The sequence below is a fragment of the Mobula hypostoma genome, chromosome 24 (assembly GCF_963921235.1).
Source record: "Mobula hypostoma chromosome 24, sMobHyp1.1, whole genome shotgun sequence".
In the NCBI taxonomy this organism is placed as follows: domain Eukaryota; kingdom Metazoa; phylum Chordata; class Chondrichthyes; order Myliobatiformes; family Myliobatidae; genus Mobula; species Mobula hypostoma.
This window is the reverse complement of record NC_086120.1, coordinates 28,832,608-28,851,625: the sequence shown is the minus strand read 5'-3', so window position 1 is coordinate 28,851,625 and position 19,018 is coordinate 28,832,608. Positions and strand designations below refer to the sequence as shown.

At 38.6% G+C, this 19,018-nt stretch overlaps 1 protein-coding gene across 1 annotated transcript in view; it reads left to right on the top strand.

The window, feature by feature from the left end:
- Positions 1-14,451, top strand: part of cope (COPI coat complex subunit epsilon) — a 34,720-nt gene extending 20,269 nt beyond the window's left edge. The window contains exons 8-10 of the mRNA XM_063032158.1: positions 11,926-11,994; positions 12,931-13,005; positions 14,106-14,451. Of these exons, the coding sequence (XP_062888228.1) occupies positions 11,926-11,994; positions 12,931-13,005; positions 14,106-14,153 (192 nt within the window). The 3' untranslated portion in view covers positions 14,154-14,451. The remainder of the gene's footprint in view (positions 1-11,925; positions 11,995-12,930; positions 13,006-14,105) is intronic.
- Positions 14,452-19,018: the final 4,567 nt, after the last annotated feature.

Genomic DNA, 19,018 nt, shown 5'->3' with positions numbered 1-19,018 from the left:
TTTAATTTAGAATTACAGAGTCATAAAACACTACAGCGCAGAAACGTGCCACCTAGTCCTTGTTGAACTTTTATTTTCCCTAGTCCCATCAACCTGCACCTTGACGGTAGCCCTCCCTTCCGCCGCCCCCGTCCATGTACTTATCCAAACTGCTCTTAAATGTTGAAATTGAAACCACATCCACCACTTCCACTGGCAGCTTGTTTCATACTCTTACCACCCTCTGAGTGAAGAATTTCCCCCTCATGTTCTCCCAGAATATTTCACCTTTCACCCTTTACCCATGACCTCTAGTTCTATTCTCTCCGAACTTTAGTGAGAAAAAGCCTACTTGCATTTACCTTATCTATACCACTCATAATGTTGTATACCTCAATCAAATCTCCCCTCATTCTCCTACGCTCCAGGGTATAAAGTCGTAAACTGTTCACCCTTTCCTATAACTCAGTTCCTCAAGTTTCAGCAACATTCTTGGAAATTTCTACTGTACTCTTTCAAACTTTTTCATATCTTTCCTGTACGTAGGTGACCAAATCAGCACACAATGCTCCAATTAGGCCTTGCCATTGTCTTGAGCAACTTCAACATAACATCCCACTTCTGTAGTCTTACTTTGAATTATGAAGGCCAATGTGTCAAAAGCTCTGTTTAAGACCTTATCTGTGACGCCACTTTCAAGGAATTATGGATCTTTCTTCTTCCACCCCTCCCCCCAATCCTTATGTCTGCCCCACTCCTCAGTGACCTACCTTTCATGTCCTATCCTGGTTTGTCCTCCCAAAGTGCAGAAACTCGGACTTCTCTGTATTAAATTCCATCTGCCATTTTCAGCCCATTTCTTCAGCTGGCCCAGATCGCACTGCAAGCCTTCTTTGCTGTCCATTACAGCCCCATCTTGGTGTCATCTACAAATTTGCTGATCCAGTTTACCACATTATTATCCTGATCATTGAGGTAGATGACAAACAACAACAGACAATTTCTTGAAATTGTTTGAGGCAGTAATATATAGTTTGTAATGGTTAAAGGAGAAGTAATGAGATGCATTAGACTTGGGTTTCCAGAAAGCATGCATTGGTTTCAAAGGCATTTACTGAAAATAAAAGCTCATGATGTGATGGTTAACATTAGTGTTAGCAGAGGACTTGCAGGCTAACAGGGCAGGGTCTTTGCTGGTAAGGAAGGTGCAGTTAGTGGAATGTCACGGGGATATGTTTTGGATTCTCAATTTCCTTTTTGCAATTTGTAGCAATGACTTGGATAAAAGAATCCAAGTTACGTTTACTGTATTTGCTGATAACAGAAAGTTAGGTGGAAAGGTAGGTTATGAAGATGACCTATAAGGAGACTATGAAAGGGGAGATGGTTAAACAAATGGTCAAAGATCTGGAAAATGTGAGAAAATAAAATTGTCCCAATTTGGGGGCAAGGAGCATATTACCAAAATGGTGAGTGATTGCAGAATTGAAGTACAGAGGGATTTGGGTGTCCTTGTACACCTACTCTGCAGAAGGGTAGTATTCAAGTAGAGAAAGCAATTGGGAAAACTGATAATGTGATTTTTTTTAAAAATTAAATTCCCTGAATAATAAACAAAGTAGGGAAGTTGTGCTTCAATTATGTATGAAATCAGTGAAACCACATCTGGAGTTGAATATACAGTATCTAAGAAATTAATGTGTTGAAAGCAGTTCTGAGAAATTTTATCAGACTGATACCAAGAATGAACATGTTGTTTTCAGAAGAAAAGTTGGACAACCTAGCTTGTATCTGCTGAAGTTTAGAAGATTTTGAGAGGGGTTTTAATTGAAAAATATAAGATAGAGTGGATTGAGAGGTTCTTGATAGAGTGGATGTGAAGGTATTTCCTCTAGTGGGGGAATCTAGAACTGGCAATTACTGTTTTAAAAAATCCATTGAAGACCAATTGAGGTTATTTTCTTTTCTCTCTGAAGGCTATAAGTCTCCATACAGGAGCCCCTCAGGGCTGCGTACTGAGTCCCCTCCTTTACTGCCTGTATACCCATGGCTGTATCACCACGCACAGCTCCATTCTGCTAATTAAATTTGCCGACGACACTACATTGATTGGACTTATCTCAAACAATAATGAGGTGGCCTACAGGGAAGAAGTCATCTCTCTGACACAGTGGTGTCAACAAAACAGCCTCTCCCTCAGTGTCTCAAAAACAAAGAAGCTGGTTGTGGATTACAGGAGGAATGGAGACGGGCTAACCCCTATTGACATTAATGGATCTGGGGTTGAGAGGGTAAACAGCTTCAAGTTCCTTGGCATCCACATCACTGAGGACCTCACGTGGTCTGTACACACCAGCGGGGTGGTGAAAAAGGCACAACAGTGCCTTGTTCACCTCAGACGGTTGAAGAAATTTGTTATGGGCCCCCAAATCCTAAGAACTTTCTCCAGGGGCACAACTGAGAGCATCCTGACTGGCTGCATCACTGCCTGGTATGGGAACTGTACCTCCCTTAATTGTGGGACTCTGCAGAGAGTGGTACAGATAGCCCAACACATCTGTAGTTGTGAACTTCCCACTATTCAGGACATTTACAAAGACAGGTGTGTAAAAAGGGCCCGTAGGATCGTTGGGGACCCGAGTCACCACAACCACAATCTGTTCCAGCTGCTACCATCCAGGAAGTGGTACTGCAGCGTAAAAGCCAGGACCAACAGGCTCCGGGACTGCTGCTTCCACCAGGCCATCAGACTGATGAACTCACGCTGTGTTTGAGTGTGCTCTATATTACATTGACTGTTCTATTTACAATAAATTACTATGATTGCACGTGGCACACTTAGATGGAGATGTAACAAAGATTTTTACTCATGTATGTGAAGGATGTAAGAAATAAAGTCAATTGAATTCAATGTTATTTCTAATACACAAGTGTAAAGGAAAATGAAATGATTGTTACTCCAGTTACGATGCGGCACAAAAATCACTAAGAAGGGTCTTGGCCCAAAATGTCAACTATCTATTCATTTCCATAGGTGCTGCCTGACCTGCTGAGATCCTTTAGCATTTTGTATGTGATACAACAAGATAATTTAGAACACAATAATTAAACACAAACACTAACTATAAATACATAAGATAGCATATTTACATTGATTACTTGTTTGTCCATAAAGTGACGTGAGGCACAAGAGTGTGTACATAGGTGACTCTGACAGGAAACAATAAAGGAGTGGTGGGTTAATGGGTGGAGGTGTTGGTCATTCATACTGCTTGGGGAAAGTAACTGCTGGTGGTCCTTATGGTTCTGACATGGATGCTTCATAGCCTCCCTGATAGTGGGGGACACAGTCCATGAGCAGGGTGGGTAGAATCCTTCATAATGTTACTGGCTCTTGTCTGGGAGTAATCTATATACATGTTTTTGGTGGTGGGTAGGGTTGGTGCTGGTGAAGCCTTGGCCAGTTTTGACTACTTGTTGTAGAGCCTTCCTGTCTGTCACAGTGCAGTTTCCAAACCATGTGGTGATGCAGCATGTTAGGATGCTCTCTACTGTACATCTGTAGAAGGACTAGAGTATAGATGTGTATAGTCCAGCTTTCTTCAACCTCCTCAGCAAGCAGAGGCATCGGTGGTCTTTCCTGATTGTGTAGAATGTCTTCGTGACAGTTTGTGTGCGATGTGCCCTCCCAGGAGTTTAAAACTGCTTGCAGATTTCACTGCTGTGTCACTGATTTAAAGAGGGGTGTGAATGGTGCAAGTTCTCCTGAAACTGATGACGGTCTCCTTTGTCTTGTTGACATCGGGGAAGAAGTAACTCAGCCCCAGGTCTTGAGCTCTTCCAACCACCTCTCTGTAAACTGTCTCATCGTTGCTGGTGATGAGCCCCACTGCTGTCATGTCATTGGCGAACTTGACAAGTAATTATTCGGGTGTTTGTCCATGCAGCAACGAGCTCAGCACATTATCCTGGGGCCCCCTGTGTTGATGGAGAGGGAGTAGCGCGTGTGTATCCAGATAAATACTTCAATAGGAAAGTGGTGAAAGGTTACCACTGGTAGATAGGAACGCAGCTTTCAGGTTACAGTCAGGTGAGCCATGATCTGATTAAATGAAGCAAGCTCAAAAGATCATGCCTTGTTCTTTTTGTTTCATTGATATTTATGTTAATTACATCAATTGTAGAAAATATAAATTCGAATAATTTAAGTACAGAACTTTAATCTTTATGTATGAACTTTAACAGTATTTGACTGTTCCACAGCAGACTGATTGTACCACTTTCAATCCTTTCCATCCCATGTGCATGTTGGTACCAGGAGCTTCTTCACAGAAAGGCAAACTTATCTAGAATTTTCTTTCTGGCACAGCTGCATATCAGCTCAGCATTAACTTTTTTCTTTTTCAATCTCTTTATTAATTTTAGAATATATAAACAAAACATAGCAATGATACAAATAATAGGAGATAAATTGTTACACTTACAAACAGTAATTGTAAAGTCCAATATTGAAATTTGACAAAGCTCCCAATCATGTAAAACTAACAACGGATAAAACAGATCAAAAAAAAACTAAAAAAAAAACATGAAAAAGAAAAAAAAACCAAAACCAAAAAGAAAACCCCAACCCAAAAGAAAGACAAAATTAAGCAACTAAACTAAAAGACTTGGGCAAATCTAAGAACTTAAAAATGAAAAAGAAGAAAACCTCAGTGCCAACGACTCCATTCCCCTCCAACAACAATACGGAGAAATAGAATAGGTTTGGAAATAAAGATATTACATTAAGTGAAAATGCTGAATGAATGGCCTCCAAGTTTTTTCAAACTTGATGGAAGGGTCATAAACTGCACTTCTAATTTTCTCCAAATTCAAACACAGCATAGTTTGTGAAAACCAATGAAATACCTTAGGAGGATTAATCTCTTTCCAATTCAATAAAATGGACCTTCTGGCCATTAAAGTAAGAAATGCAATCATTCTTCGTGATGAAGAGGTTAAATTATTTAAATCTATCATTGGTAGTCCAAAAATAGCAGTAATTGGATGCGGTTATAAGTCTATATTTAAAACCGTTGAAATAATATCAAAAATATCTTTCCAATATTTCTGCAACAGGGCATTAACTTTTTTTTTTAAATTTTATTTTTATTTGGATAAGGAGTTCACAATTATCATGTACTTTTTTCAAACATATAACCTTTTCCATTTTTTTATATGTATAAAACTACAATTATTTATACATTCTTAAGTACACATTGAGATGATATAAAAGCAAAATAAACATTTAAATAGATAATTATGTACTGTGGTAAATCTAACCTATTAGGCTAAGTAATGAAATTAGTTGTTAAGAAAAATGGTAATAATAGTTTCCATACAACCCTTCTGGACCATTTCCACTGGTCCAAAATGTTGCATACAAGCCTATATACCAACCATTGTAGGTGTTTATATCCCAATTTGTTCGTGCTTGTTCCTGCCCGCAGACATAATTATCCAATCCCTATGTACTTATTTACTTAATTTTTTCATTTTTTTTTATCCCTTTCCCAAATCTTTCCCTTTACTTGTGTTAATTCTCTATCTTCCAAAAAAAAACAACAACAAACATTTAGACTAGGGGTGCTTACGTTAGCAATATTACTGTGTTGATGAGAAGAGCAATATAAATCATTAGGAGAGTCATCTAAAGTCTGCTCGCATTGGGGTTATATATTCAATCCATTTATTCCAGATTCGATAAAATGTTTCTTTTTGAGTTCTCAGGGAGTAGGTCAACTTTTCCATTTTAAATATTTCCAAGATAATTTTGTACCAATCTTCTAATGTAGGTGGTATTGGATTTAGCCATTTTCTAGTGATTGATTTCTTACTTGCCGCTAAGAGGGCCTGCAGCAACTTTATATCTTCCTTCTGTTCAAGGAACAATACATGCCCCAAATAGAGCGTCTCAAAGTTCAGAGGTATCTGGGACCTAAGTACCTTAACTAATGTTCTATGAATACCTTCCCAAAATAGACTTAATTTAGGGCAATCCCAGAAAATATGAAAATGATTTGCCTCCTTAGAGCCGCACCTTCTCCAACACATCACATTTGTATCTTTATATTTTTCCTGATATGGGGTCTTGAAGTATCTTATAATGTTTTTCCAACAATGTTCTCTCCAAGTCAAAGAATTAGTCGAGGACCATTGAAAGCTGCAGATTTTCCCCCACGCCTCCTCTGAAAGTACCAACCCCGCTTCTTTCTCCCACTTCTCTTTAATATACAGTGTATTTACATTTTTAGCATGGGAGAGTGCATTATATAGGCGAGAAACTGATTTACTAGGTATTGAACTGCAAGCCGAATTCAGAATCTTGAAAAATTCTAATTCTACTGTTGATAGGTCTGTATATCTACAACTCTGGTTAACATAGTTTCGTATTTGAAGGTACCTAAAAAAGTCATTATGTTCTAGGCCATGTTTGTCCTGCAGGATTTGGAAACTTTGTAATACTCTTTTATCTATAAATAAGAGGTAGGTTGTAAGACCTTTCTTTATCCATAGCTCAAATCTTTTATCTCCTCTGTTGGGAAGGAATTCGGTATCATATGCACACCATCTAAAGAGTTTTAGCATGTTATTAATTCCACATGAATTAACCACCTTCTGCCATACTTTTAATGTAAGATTTATCCAAGCATTATTAAATTTTTCCAACTGGGCCATCAATCCTTTGTCAGCTATTGAGGCCTGAAGAGGAAAACTGTCAACTAATCCAAATTCTATTTCCTTCCATCTACCCTTATATTCCCTATTACACCAATATAACAGAGGGGTTATCTGTGAGGCATAAAAATAATTTCTCAGGCAAGGAAGAACCATACCTCCTCTTTCCTTCCCTAACTGTAAAGTGTTATATCGAATTCTAGGTTTCCTTCCTTGCCAAATGAAGCGGGAAATCCATTTGTCCCATTCCCTGAATTGATTATCATCCACCTCCACTGGTAAAGTACGGAAAAGATATAATAACCGAGGAAGAATATTCATTTTTATAGTATTTATCCTTGAATTTAAACTTAAAAAGGGGATAAGATTCCATCTATGCATATCTGCTTTTATCTCTGAGATTAATGGCCCATAATTTACCTGTGACAGTGTTGAAAGATCCTTCGGCAGGGTTATTCCTAAATATTTTAATGATTTAGCTTCCCACTTAAGATCGTATGTATCCTGCAATTTTTTGGATGGTGTATAATTTAGGGACATAACCTGCATTTTCTTTACATTTATTTTATAACCTGATATTTTCCCAAAGTCATCCAACAGTGTAAACTATCCTATAAATGATTTTTCTGGTTCACTCAGATAGACCAAAACATCATCTGCGAATAACGCCACTTTCTGTTCAATCCCTGCCACCTTGATACCTTTTACGATTTCGCTCTGTCTTATTAGTTGGGCAAGTGGTTCAATATATAGCGCAAAAAGGAGAGGAGAAATTGGGCATCCCTGTCTAGTGCCTCTCTCTAAAATGAAGGAGTCAGAGAGGTCCCCATTTATCTTAATTCGGGCTGTTGGGCTGTCATACAGAGTCTGAATTACTTTAATAAACCTTTCTTGAAAGCCGAATCTTCCTAACACTCTGTATAGGAATGCCCAACTAACCGAATCAAAAGCTTTCTCAGCGTCCAATCCTACTACCATTGTCTCTGTCTCATTCTTATTAACCTGTTCTAATATGTGCAGAGTTCTCCTTATGTTGTCCTGTGTTTGACTTTGTTGAATAAATCCAGTCTGGTCTAAATGGATTAGGCCAGGTAAAAGCTTTTCCAATCTGCGCGCTAATATAGATGTAAATAGTTTGTAATCTAAATTAAGAACACTAATTGGCCGATAATTGCCACATTCTAGTTTATCTTTACCCTCTTTAGGAATAACTGAAATAATCGCTTCTCTCCAGGAAGGTGGAGTTTCTCCTCTCTGCAAGATCCAATTAAAGGTGTTAAGTAGTAATGGGGCTAACTGTGTCTTCAGGGACTTGTACCACTCTGAGGTAAACCCATCAGAACCCGGGGACTTTCCAGCCTTTAACCTAGAGATGGCCACGTTCAGTTCTTTGACAGTTACTGGTTCTAATAAACTTTCATTTTGTAAATCTGTAAGTTTAGGTAGATTTAAAAAATTCAATACACTGTCTATATAGGGCTCATTGGGGGCCCGGGGTTGGGAGTACAGCTCTCGATAATACGTTTCAAAACTCTCTTGAATTTTCCCTATTGTACTCTCCACAAGCTTTGTCTTTGGATTCTTTATTTTATGAATTGTATTGTCTGCTTGTTGTTTTTGTAATTTATATGCTAATAATCTAGCTGATTTACCTCCTACTTCATAATTCTTTTGTCTCAGGTAAAGAAAATTTCTTTGAGTTTCCAACGTATAAATATCATCAATTTCACTTTGCAATTTCCTAATTTCCTGTTTTTGATTTGAATTACTTTTGTTGCTATCTCCAACTTGAAGTTGTTTTAATTTTCCTTGAAGGTCTGCTAATTTTTGTGCATTGATTTTTTTTCATGTGAGTAGTAATGGAAATAATTTTCCCTCTCAGTACAGCTTTCAATGTATCCCATAAAATCACTGGTGATGTTTCTCCCGTGTCATTAAGGTCTAGATATTCTTTGATTTCTCCCCTTAATCTCTCCATTACTTTTGGGTTATTAAGTATATGTGAGTTTAGCCTCCATAGTGTTTTCCTCATTTTCCTTTCCAGGATTAGAGACATAGAGACTGGGCTATGATCCGACAGATCAATTGTTGCAATATTACAGTTTTTTATCCTGAGTCTATCTGTATTAAAGATAAAGAAATAGTCTATCCTTGAATAGGCTGAATGAGAGAAAGAGTAATATGTATAATCTTTACTAGTAGGGTGTAATTCCCTCCAGACATCTATAATTCCCGACTCCTCCATCAATGAATTCACTTTCCGACTCAGAGGTTTATTCTGAGTAACTATTCTTGAAGAATCTAATATAGGATTTATTCTAATATTAAAATCCCCTCCACAAATTACTACCCCTCGAGAACTGACCATTAGGTCAAAAATGTGTCTATAAAATGACCATTCACTACCTGGAGGAGCATAAACATTCAGCAATGTTATTTCTGTACCTTCTATTCTTCCTGTGATTTTTACAAACCGTCCTTCTTTGTCTCTAGTCTCTGAAATATGTTCATAATTAAGAGTACTTGATATTAAAGTAGCTACCCCTCTTTTGTGACTCAATTTATATGATGAATAAAATATATGCTTAAAGCCCATTCTTTTTAATTTTCCATGTTCAGATTGGCTCATATGTGTTTCCTGGAGGAAAGCTATTTGTGCCCTCTCTTTTTTCAATTTAGACATAATCTTATTTCTTTTAATTGGATTCAAAACCCCATTAACATTATAGGAAATTATTTTTACCAATTCAGTTTGCATTTTTCTCTAGTAGAAAAAAAGCACTCTCCTTTTCTAACCAAACAGTAAGCAATCCCTTCTCAACAGTAAACCAAGACATATAACCACACCCTAGACATTTCTGAACGTATAACATTTGAAAATTTTCCCCTACTTCCCACAGTGAGGCCTGAGCACCGACCCGCCTCAGTTCAGAGGGATAACCTCTATCTTCACCCTGGGTTAGAGGGCCCTCAGCAGTTTGAATAATCATAGAGAATTTTCTCCTATTTATGTCTCGACCATATTGCTATCATTCAAGTTATTCCGCCTAGATTATTTTCAATTATCAGTTTTCATTTTACTTTTAAATCCGATTTACTCTTTTCAGTCATTTCTCTTAATTAATCTGTATTCTCTGTACATTCGCGTCTGAATATTTGCAGCTTTTCCTTGTAGTTTGACACTCTGTTTCGAGTGGAGCATCCTCGCCCCACTAACTGCCACGACTTCTGCCGAATCCTCTCCAGTAGCGACTCCGGTTGGGTGATAACTTTAATAGGTAGTCCCCGGTCCACCAGGTCCGACATTGCCTCCTCCACCGTAGCGTAAGTTTTTGTCCCTTCGTCGTAAAAGACTCTCAGCCGAGCTGGATACAGGGTCTGGAATCTGATGTTGTTTTCCTTCAGGACTCTCCGTGTTTCCATATATTCCTTCCGTCTGGCAAGAATCCCCGGTGCGTAGTCGTGGTCTAAACTGATTTTACAGTTGTTCCACATGAAACCTTTCTTTTGCCATGCTCTTTTAAGCACCTCTTCCTTCGTTCTGTAACTGAGAAATCTGACCAGAATCGATCTGGGCTGGGCGCCTGCCGGGGGCTGTGGTGCCAACGCGCGGTGAACCCTTTCTATCTGTAGGTCTTTTGCGGCCGGCATATCAAGGTTCTCTCTAAGCAGCTTCTCCACGAAGGGAATCATCAATCCGGGTTTACCTTCGGTTCCTTCGGGAACTCCGTAGATCCTCACATTTTCCCTTCTCGAGCGGCCTTCTTGATCTATTAGTTTCCACTGGAGTTGGTCTTGTAGCTTCAGCATTTCTGCTATCACTTCCTCGGCGTTTTGTAGCTTTTCTTCAATTCCAAGAATCCTCGCTTCGGCTTCATCTATCCGCGAGTTAGTTTTTACTATTTCTCCTTTAATATCTTCCAGCTGTTTGCTGTTATCTTGTCGGAACTCGCGAATCTCTCCGAGAATCAAAGACAGAGTCACCGATTCCCCCTCATTATCTCCGTCCTGGCTTGCCGTGGGAGAGCTAGGCCCTTCGCCTTGCTGCATCTCTTTATGTTTATCAGACTTCGAAGCGGACTTTTTATTCTTGTTCTTACACATCATCCTTGCCCCTTTTATTAATATAGTTATGCAATATTAAGTATTTGTCTAAATTCGATTTTGGGGCAGTTTACCTTCTTTTTTGTCGAGAGACCTTTTCCTTACGCCGCCATTCCCTTGATGACCCGGAAGTCCCCAGGGCATTAACTTTTAAGTGATGTTTTATTATACTTAAATCTACACACCAGTTTTTTATTTTTCATGAATTTAACCTGAAATTTAAAATGAGTTATAGATGATCATCTCATTGACTATTCAGTAGATCCATTTTATATAGGTCCTGCTGCAGTTTGATTCCTTTTGTCCCAGTGTTTCATTCTTCAGTCTGATTTTGGATATACTTTGTGCACTGACCATAGTGTCGCTATGACCCCTTTCCCTTGCCGGTCAAACTTGAGCCATGTGTTTGTTATCTACTTCGAATGTTAACCGTTATTACTCAGATGACACCGCTGTAGTGCACTGAATCACAAATAATAATGAGTCAAAGCAGAGTAAGGAGATAGCCTGGTAGCTGGGCATCGTAACAACAATTTCCCATGGTCGTGACAAAAGAGCTGGTCATTCCCTTCAGGAAGGCGCTGCAGCCCACACGCTCCTGTTTACCTGAGTGGTGCTAAGGATGAGTGAGTTAAGAGCTTCAAGTTCCTAGAAGGGAACATCAATATCCATTCCTGGTCCAACCACAGGGATGTCACAGGCATTTCTACTTCTTGAGGAAGCTGAAGAAATTCAGCAAATTCCCATTGGCCTTTAATTTTTATTGATGCACCATAGTAGGCATCGTATCTGGATGCATCATGGGTTTGTTTGGCAACTGCTCTTCCTAAGACTGCAAGAAACTGCAGAACAAGCTCAGCACATCACAAAAACAAGCCATGAACTCTGTCAACACTTCTCAGTAAAGCAGTTAATGTAATCTAAGACCCCACCCCATGGTCATGTACCTTATTGTCTGCCTGCACTACACTTTTTCTAACTGTAACACTTCAGTATGTATTCTGTTGTTTTTCCTATGTATTAGCTTGATGTGATGAAATGATCTGTATGAACAGCATGCAAAACAAATGTTCTCACTGTCCCTTAGTTAATGTGACAATAATTACTTAACTTCAATTCCCTTAGGACAGTAATCACCCAGAAACTCTCATCAATTTGATCGTACTTTCTCAGCATTCGGGCAAGGCTCCTGAGGTAAGGCTTCTGAAAAATTTGACATAATGATGTTTACTAGATATCCCCACATTGATGTGAAAGTAAATCCTTCATGCTGACAAGAACTGTTCCATTTTCAACTCCTTATGTCTACTGAACAAAATTGCATCAGTCATGAGTAACCTAAGGGACCCTAGAATTGGCCTTTGCATCCCTAGTATAGAAAGGTCATGTTGGAGTGGGTGGTAGAAGGGGTTGTAGAATTATCTGAAATATATTGCACCATGTGAACCAGACTCTTCAGCAAAGTCTTTCATCCTAGTCAGTGCGATAAGACACCAGAGCTGTCAAATACACTTTCCTCACCTTAACTATATTGAACGACTCTTGTATTTTAGACCATTTGAACCAGTTGTTCACACCTGGTAGAAGTGGAATTTCTGTACTTCTTTTTGCCAAGTTGTTAGCAATTTCAGTGAGGCATCAGAATGTAATTTTGTTTCAGAGTTGTGGTCGTCTGAGCCTTCTTGTTTTCTCCAATAGGAGAGAGCTGCTGTGAAAGTAAAACAAGTCTTGTGCCAACCTTAGAAAGAGATCTGGCAGCATCAGTCACAACTGCTAACTATCCTTTAAGGCAGGTGTTTCCAAACCTTTTTTTAATGCCATGGACCAGTACCAATAAGTAAAGGGTCTGTGGACTCCAGGTTGGGAATCCCTGAATTAAGGAGGGTGCATTTGTTGATAGTTGATGTAGGGACGGAATTGACTTTGGTAAATCACCTGTACAAGTACACAAAATTGACCTGTTTTGCAATACTAAATTCGTCAGCAGGTGGCACCATCTACAGATTTCTTGTGCAATTATCTGCATTGATATGACTCATCAACAGAGAGTGTTCCGGTAATGCCACATGCAGTCTGTCACTGTTGGTGGTGCCGTCTCATGCTAAATTGTACTTTTTTTCCCATAAACAGGTTAGTAACCGCTATCTCTCGCAGCTGAAGGATGGGCACAGAGGTCATCCTTTCGTTAAAGAGTATATAGCCAAGGTATGTAAAAACGGTTACTGGCTGTGAATTTCCTAAAGAATTTTGGTTTATAAATGAATACTTATTTCAGTAGAAGTCAGGAGGTTTCTCGCTTAATCTCAAATCTTTAAATAGAAATCATCTTGGTGATTTGGGAAATTTATAACTGACTTAAATCTTGTTAGGAAACAATAAAAGCGAGAGCAGCAGTTCTTAATTGCTATTTTGAAGAACATGTAATAAATCCTTAATAAGTACAGTGAGTTGTGATTTAAAATCCTAAGAAAATACCAAATACTATTTGGCTCATGGAATAACTGTCTTTGCAGATGGCTTTGGTCAATCTTGCTGAGCATTCTGTTAAACTGTGGAACCTCAGGTCATTATATCTTTGCATCAAAGTTGGTTTGATTGAAGTGTTTTGTGTGACCATCTAGGATTAATAAATAACAAGACTTGCATTTTTTCTTCACTTTTACAGCTATCAGACATTCCGAAATGCTTCACTTTGCAAGTACTTAAATTAGTTTGATTGTCATTAGCAGAAGCAAAGCCAGGAGCCAGTGTACACATAGCATGCTCCTACAGGAAACAGCTATCTAAGAATAGGTTATTTATTTTTGGTTGTGTTAACCAAGAGACATATCCACTTATTTAGGAAATCAGTAGAATTTTGCTCAAGGGTATATATTATTTTTCTTGCTGTCACTGACATACCAGGGGATTTTTAGACACAAACCTAATGACATATTTATCTCACTGAATTAATGGAATTGAAAATAAATATAGTTGTGGTTCTATATTTCAACATGTAGCAAGACCTTGCATGGCTAGATTGCAAAGTGCAGCTAGCCACCTTATTCATTCTAGAGGGAATTCCCAGGGATGTGAGTACAGCACACACATTAGTATGAAGAGGCACAGCTCCTCCAACAGGTGTGACCTTTGAGTGATGTCTGCTGGAAGGATTATGAAATGTGTTCAATGATTATGATGTTAATTGAGCTTCTGATTCAGTTCTATTAAGAATGTACTAAATGTATATTTAGTAGGCAAGAGATATTCTATATGTTCATTTCTGTTTTTAAAAAATCTAAATGAGTTCTGAACTCTCCTCACAGGAGCACGAATTTGATCGATTGGTTTTGCAGTATGCTCCAAGTGCATGAGAAGAAGGGAAATAATACCTATGAAGATGAAATGATCAGAAATTAATATCTTGGACTGTTTATCCTTGGAGCAACCCAACTCTGGATGTACATTTAAAACTAATGTCGTAGGATCTGATTCCTTGTATAAAAGTGACTAGCGAGCAATTATTACTTTCTTTGAGACTCTATTGTTTAATATTAAAGACTGTATTTGAGGTTAATTTTGGTCATAAGATTTGTCAATCTGCACAAAATTCTAACATCAGTTATAACAACTTCTGAATTGTAACTGTCAATAAAATCATCATGATTCCAACTATCTCTTGACAGGATTTGAACTACACTACTAAGCTTACATTTATTGCCTAAAATCAGTGGTTCTGAAGTGCTGCAGCTCTTGTAATAGTTAAATATTTGGTTTAACCAGGTCATCTGTTACCCACCACCTCAAACGCAGGATTCGGGGTCAAAGTACAGTTTGTACAGTGGTATATGATCTCCATTAGAGTAGTTGTAAGAGTTATTTCAAAGAATTCAGTTTCAAAAAATGTATGTGTAGAGAGAGAGATTTTTAGTGTTTCACACTCTGACATTCTTCTGACAAAAGGTTTCATACCTGAAACATTAACTCTGTCTGGTGTGCTGCCTGACCTGCTTGGTATCTCCAACATCTTCCTTTTAAGTTTCCAGCAACATTTTTTTTGAGTTAGTTTGTATTCAGTTAGACTGTTATTGACTTTGGAGGGCGGAAAACTCATAATTGGTAATCTTTCTGCTAACTGTTACCTTCTGCTCAATGTGAATATAAACATGGCATGGGATCTGAGTCTAATATAACAGTATACCTTGTGGACCTGGTTTCCAACTTAGGGATTGGTAGCCTGGCCTGTTGAAGCTGGATTTCAGCAAGAATCAGCACTGGCTGTGAAGGGAATAATTATTTTCATATTATTCCAATCAACATGAATGTATAAGAAATCTCTTCACAGCAGTGTTTTTGTGGTCACTTTGTAACTTGTTTTGTATGGCAAGTGTGGCCCGGGAGGGGCAGACATGAGTCTGTCCGTTCGGGAGCCGGGGTTGGATCGATCTTTGTCTGGCATCTATTCTACAGCCGTTCCAACATGTGTGGCCCTGAGTTGGCATCGCCCGATGGGATCCTTGAAGCATGCAAGCCTCTGCACGACATCAACACGTTGATCTAGTCATTCTTTGTAACAGTAATAATTAAAATGGCTAGCTCTAATCAGTTGGGTAACTTAACCAGTGATAAAACAACATCAACACACATAAAAGTTGCTGGTGAATGCAGCAGGCCAGGCAGCATCTCTAGGAAGAGGTGCAGTCGACGTTTCAGGCCGAGACCCTTCGTCAGGTGTCCTGATGAAGGGTCTCGGCCTGAAATGTCGACTGCACCTCTTTCTAGAGATGCTGCCTGGCCTGCTGCGTTCACCAGCAACTTTTATGTGTGTTGCTTGAATTTCCAGCATCTGCAGAATTCCTGTTGTTTGTGATAAAATAACATTTTGTTTTGTACAACATTCTCAACATATACTCTATAGTCTGAATGAATAATGTATTTATTGATTCTCTTTATAACCAAATCAGGATATGCATCGTACTTTTGTACTATTGATTGCTGTGAGCTACTGTGTCCTTCGTAGAGAAACAGGGTATGTCTAAAGTCCCTGAGGTGCATCGTGCCAGTTAGCAGTTCAGATGGTAACCGTGGAGAGGCATATGATAAATGTTTTAATGGCAGTCATAACTGCAAAAGTGAGATGATGAGCACTCTATGTTGAAGAGAGGGGGGTGATGCAGAAAACAAGGGGAATGCCTTTATTAAGATGGAACCAAGATTGTCTAGGTGACACAGTGGGCCTTCCTCGTGAGACAAGTGAATGCTTGTTAACTGTAGTCGATTTATCTGGAGGAAGATGAATGAGGGTGGTGCTGGAACTGTGAGGTGCAGTGTGTGGAAATGTGGAACAAAAATAATGCAAGTACCATCAGTGTAAAGAGGGTAAAAATTGAGCTAATATTCAGGTGCATAACCTTGTATCAGAACTGGTGGTTCAGACATAAACAGGAAAGGCTGGTGCACCCAAAGGGAAACGGGGTGCATTGGACTGCATTGGAACAGTGTAGCAGAGCAAAACAGAGGTCAAAGTGGAATGGAAAATTAAAGAGAAGCTCGGGCTCAGCCTCAAAAACTTATTGGGGCTGTGTGCAAAGCAATCACTTGATCTGAATTTGGTTTCTCCTCAATGGCCACCAAATGCAATCTACTAAATTTAATCTCAACTGCCTTGTTAAGACAATGTTGTGAAAGGAATAGGTCAAAGATAAATTATAATTGACTTCTATCACAACCACCAGCTTAATAACAGTTTATCTTATAACACCAGCAGAATTTCCATTCTCCCAGTTATATTACATCTGTTCCAATTTTAGATTATTTCTGTACATCAAACCCTCAATGAATTCAAATACTAGTCACTTTCCATTAAGCTTGTTCACTCCTCAGCCCAGAATAGATTTTGATTGCATCCCTGGAGAATTACACTTGGACACCTGCACATTAACCTGTCTATCCTTGTTTGTGTAATACTATTATAAGTAAGTATACACAAAATATATCAAAACAACATGCAGTTCTGTAGACTTGTAATGCACACTTGGTGATTCAGAGCCATCACTGAGTAATAGCCAATATTTTCTGTACCTTTTGGTACAAAAGAATGTAGAAATCTGGATTAGTCTTTGCAGAAGGAACTAAGGAAGTCCGGTTAGGTAAGATGGGAGATGATATTTTAAGGATAAGGATAAATTCACAACACCTGAAGTTAAGTCTTGACAACCAATATTATAGGATGGGAATATGCCCAGATGAACCAAGAAAACCATTTAGCATTTGAGTCTATTTTCATAAGATCAAGGGTGATGAAATGCATCAGAACTGTGAGCCACTGAGGACACTGAAGGAACAAGGAAAACAGGAACTCTAAATCCAATAGTCAATATTCATTGGGGTACTCATTTTAAAGAAACAGATATCAAACTAAAAGCTGAGATACTGTTCTAAATGGGAGATGTACGTAACTTCATTCTATCATACAAAGTCTTCAACTGCTAGTACAAATTTTTTAAGCATTATTCTTTCCATCCAGGAACAAGTAGATGAGATTCAGTTTCCCATCGCCAACTATATTCCAACAATCCACCAAGTCATTAAGAAAGAACAGTGGACCTGGGAATTTATATAAGTCCAGATGGTGAATAAATAAACAAAGAAAAAGAGACTGGAACTGCACAGTAGTCCATCAACTGAAAGAAAAATAAAGATTCATTACTACCTTCCAATGTACCACACAGTGTGAATGGATAGAAAATTGAAAGCAGCCGTAGGGTTTTGGTGAAAAGAGCAAAAACCAAAGATACAATTTTATTTATTTCAAACTGTTTGTTTGGAATTGTTATCTTTTAAAGGTGAGGGTTGAACTGTGTGCACTGTCTTTTGTTATTTTGGGGGTGTATCAGAACCACTGCCTATCAACAAGAAAATGGAGATCTGCCTTCTGATAACCCTTTTACATGAAGGTGCTCCCATAATATTGTTGAGATGAGAATATTTAGATGATGGGAATAAATTGTTGATATATTCAAAGTCAGAATATCGTGTGGCTTGAAGCCCTTGGCATTACAGCCTTTTCCTCTCTTTCTGTTGGTCAGGTGGAAAAACCTTTAATTTGTCTAGCTTGTTCATTGTACTTGGATGAAAATAGTAATGGGTATGTGGTGTTTGACAGTGCATTTATGTAAGAGTAGGAAAGAGGAGTGAATCATGTAATGGAAAAATGAGGCCAATATAGAACTGGCAAAAATTAAGCTCTGTTTATTCTAAATCATAAGCTAAATAACAGTTGATAAATCAAGTTGCTATGATTCATCATGGCTAAGAAAAGTACCTTAATATTAAATCAGGCAAGTTTTTCTCTATTTTCTCACAATCTCAGTTCTTCCACAGTCAACTGTAGGGGAGAGGCTGGGTGAGAAGTAACACAGCAGTTTGCTGGTGCTGGGTCTTTGGCTCAGTTCTTCCCCCCCCCCCCCCACCCTTGCCCTCAGAGGTTGAATAGAACCCATTTTCACAACACACCCGGTTCCTGCAAGGGATGGTAATGTTGATATATCTATGTGAAACTATAAATAAGAGAGCCAAAAAATGGGCTGCCAATTTACTATCACCCATCAGACAGGGTTGTACAAAGTCAGAATTCTATGGTTGGAAACTCTGCCCTGGAGACACTGGAAAGAAGTGTTGCACTGTGGCTTCAGACCAGCTGACTTGGCAGAGACCAAAGATCAAGCTTTCTTCTCTGTATGAACTGCCTTTACCATTCCAACTGTCAGGGGAATTTTGATTCAATATTATTCTCAATTAAAATTGGACCATCTCCATAGGGACAAGTTTTTCCTGCATGTGATGATTCCATTTCTCTGAATACATCAATAATTGGCCTCATAATTATCCATATTGCTTTCAGCAGCATTCTAAGTAAATCCCAAATGAATATGCTGCATTGAATAATTCAGCACATTCCGGATTAGGTTTGGAAGCATGGTAAAAATGGAACTCACATGGAGCCACGGGCTATGAATGATGTGATGCCCATGGAGATACCTTGTCAGATGAGTTTTGGTATTCTCTTTAGTTGAGATTAATCAAATTGCTTCAACAAAAAGTTATAAATCGCTCAATGAATTTTAATTAGATATTTGATTGCTCTTTCACTGAAGTCCTGTGTTTGCTGGTTGAACTCCAGCAGCTAAAGGAAAATTATCAGCTCAGCGGTCTTGTTCCGCTATGCAAATATTCTCAC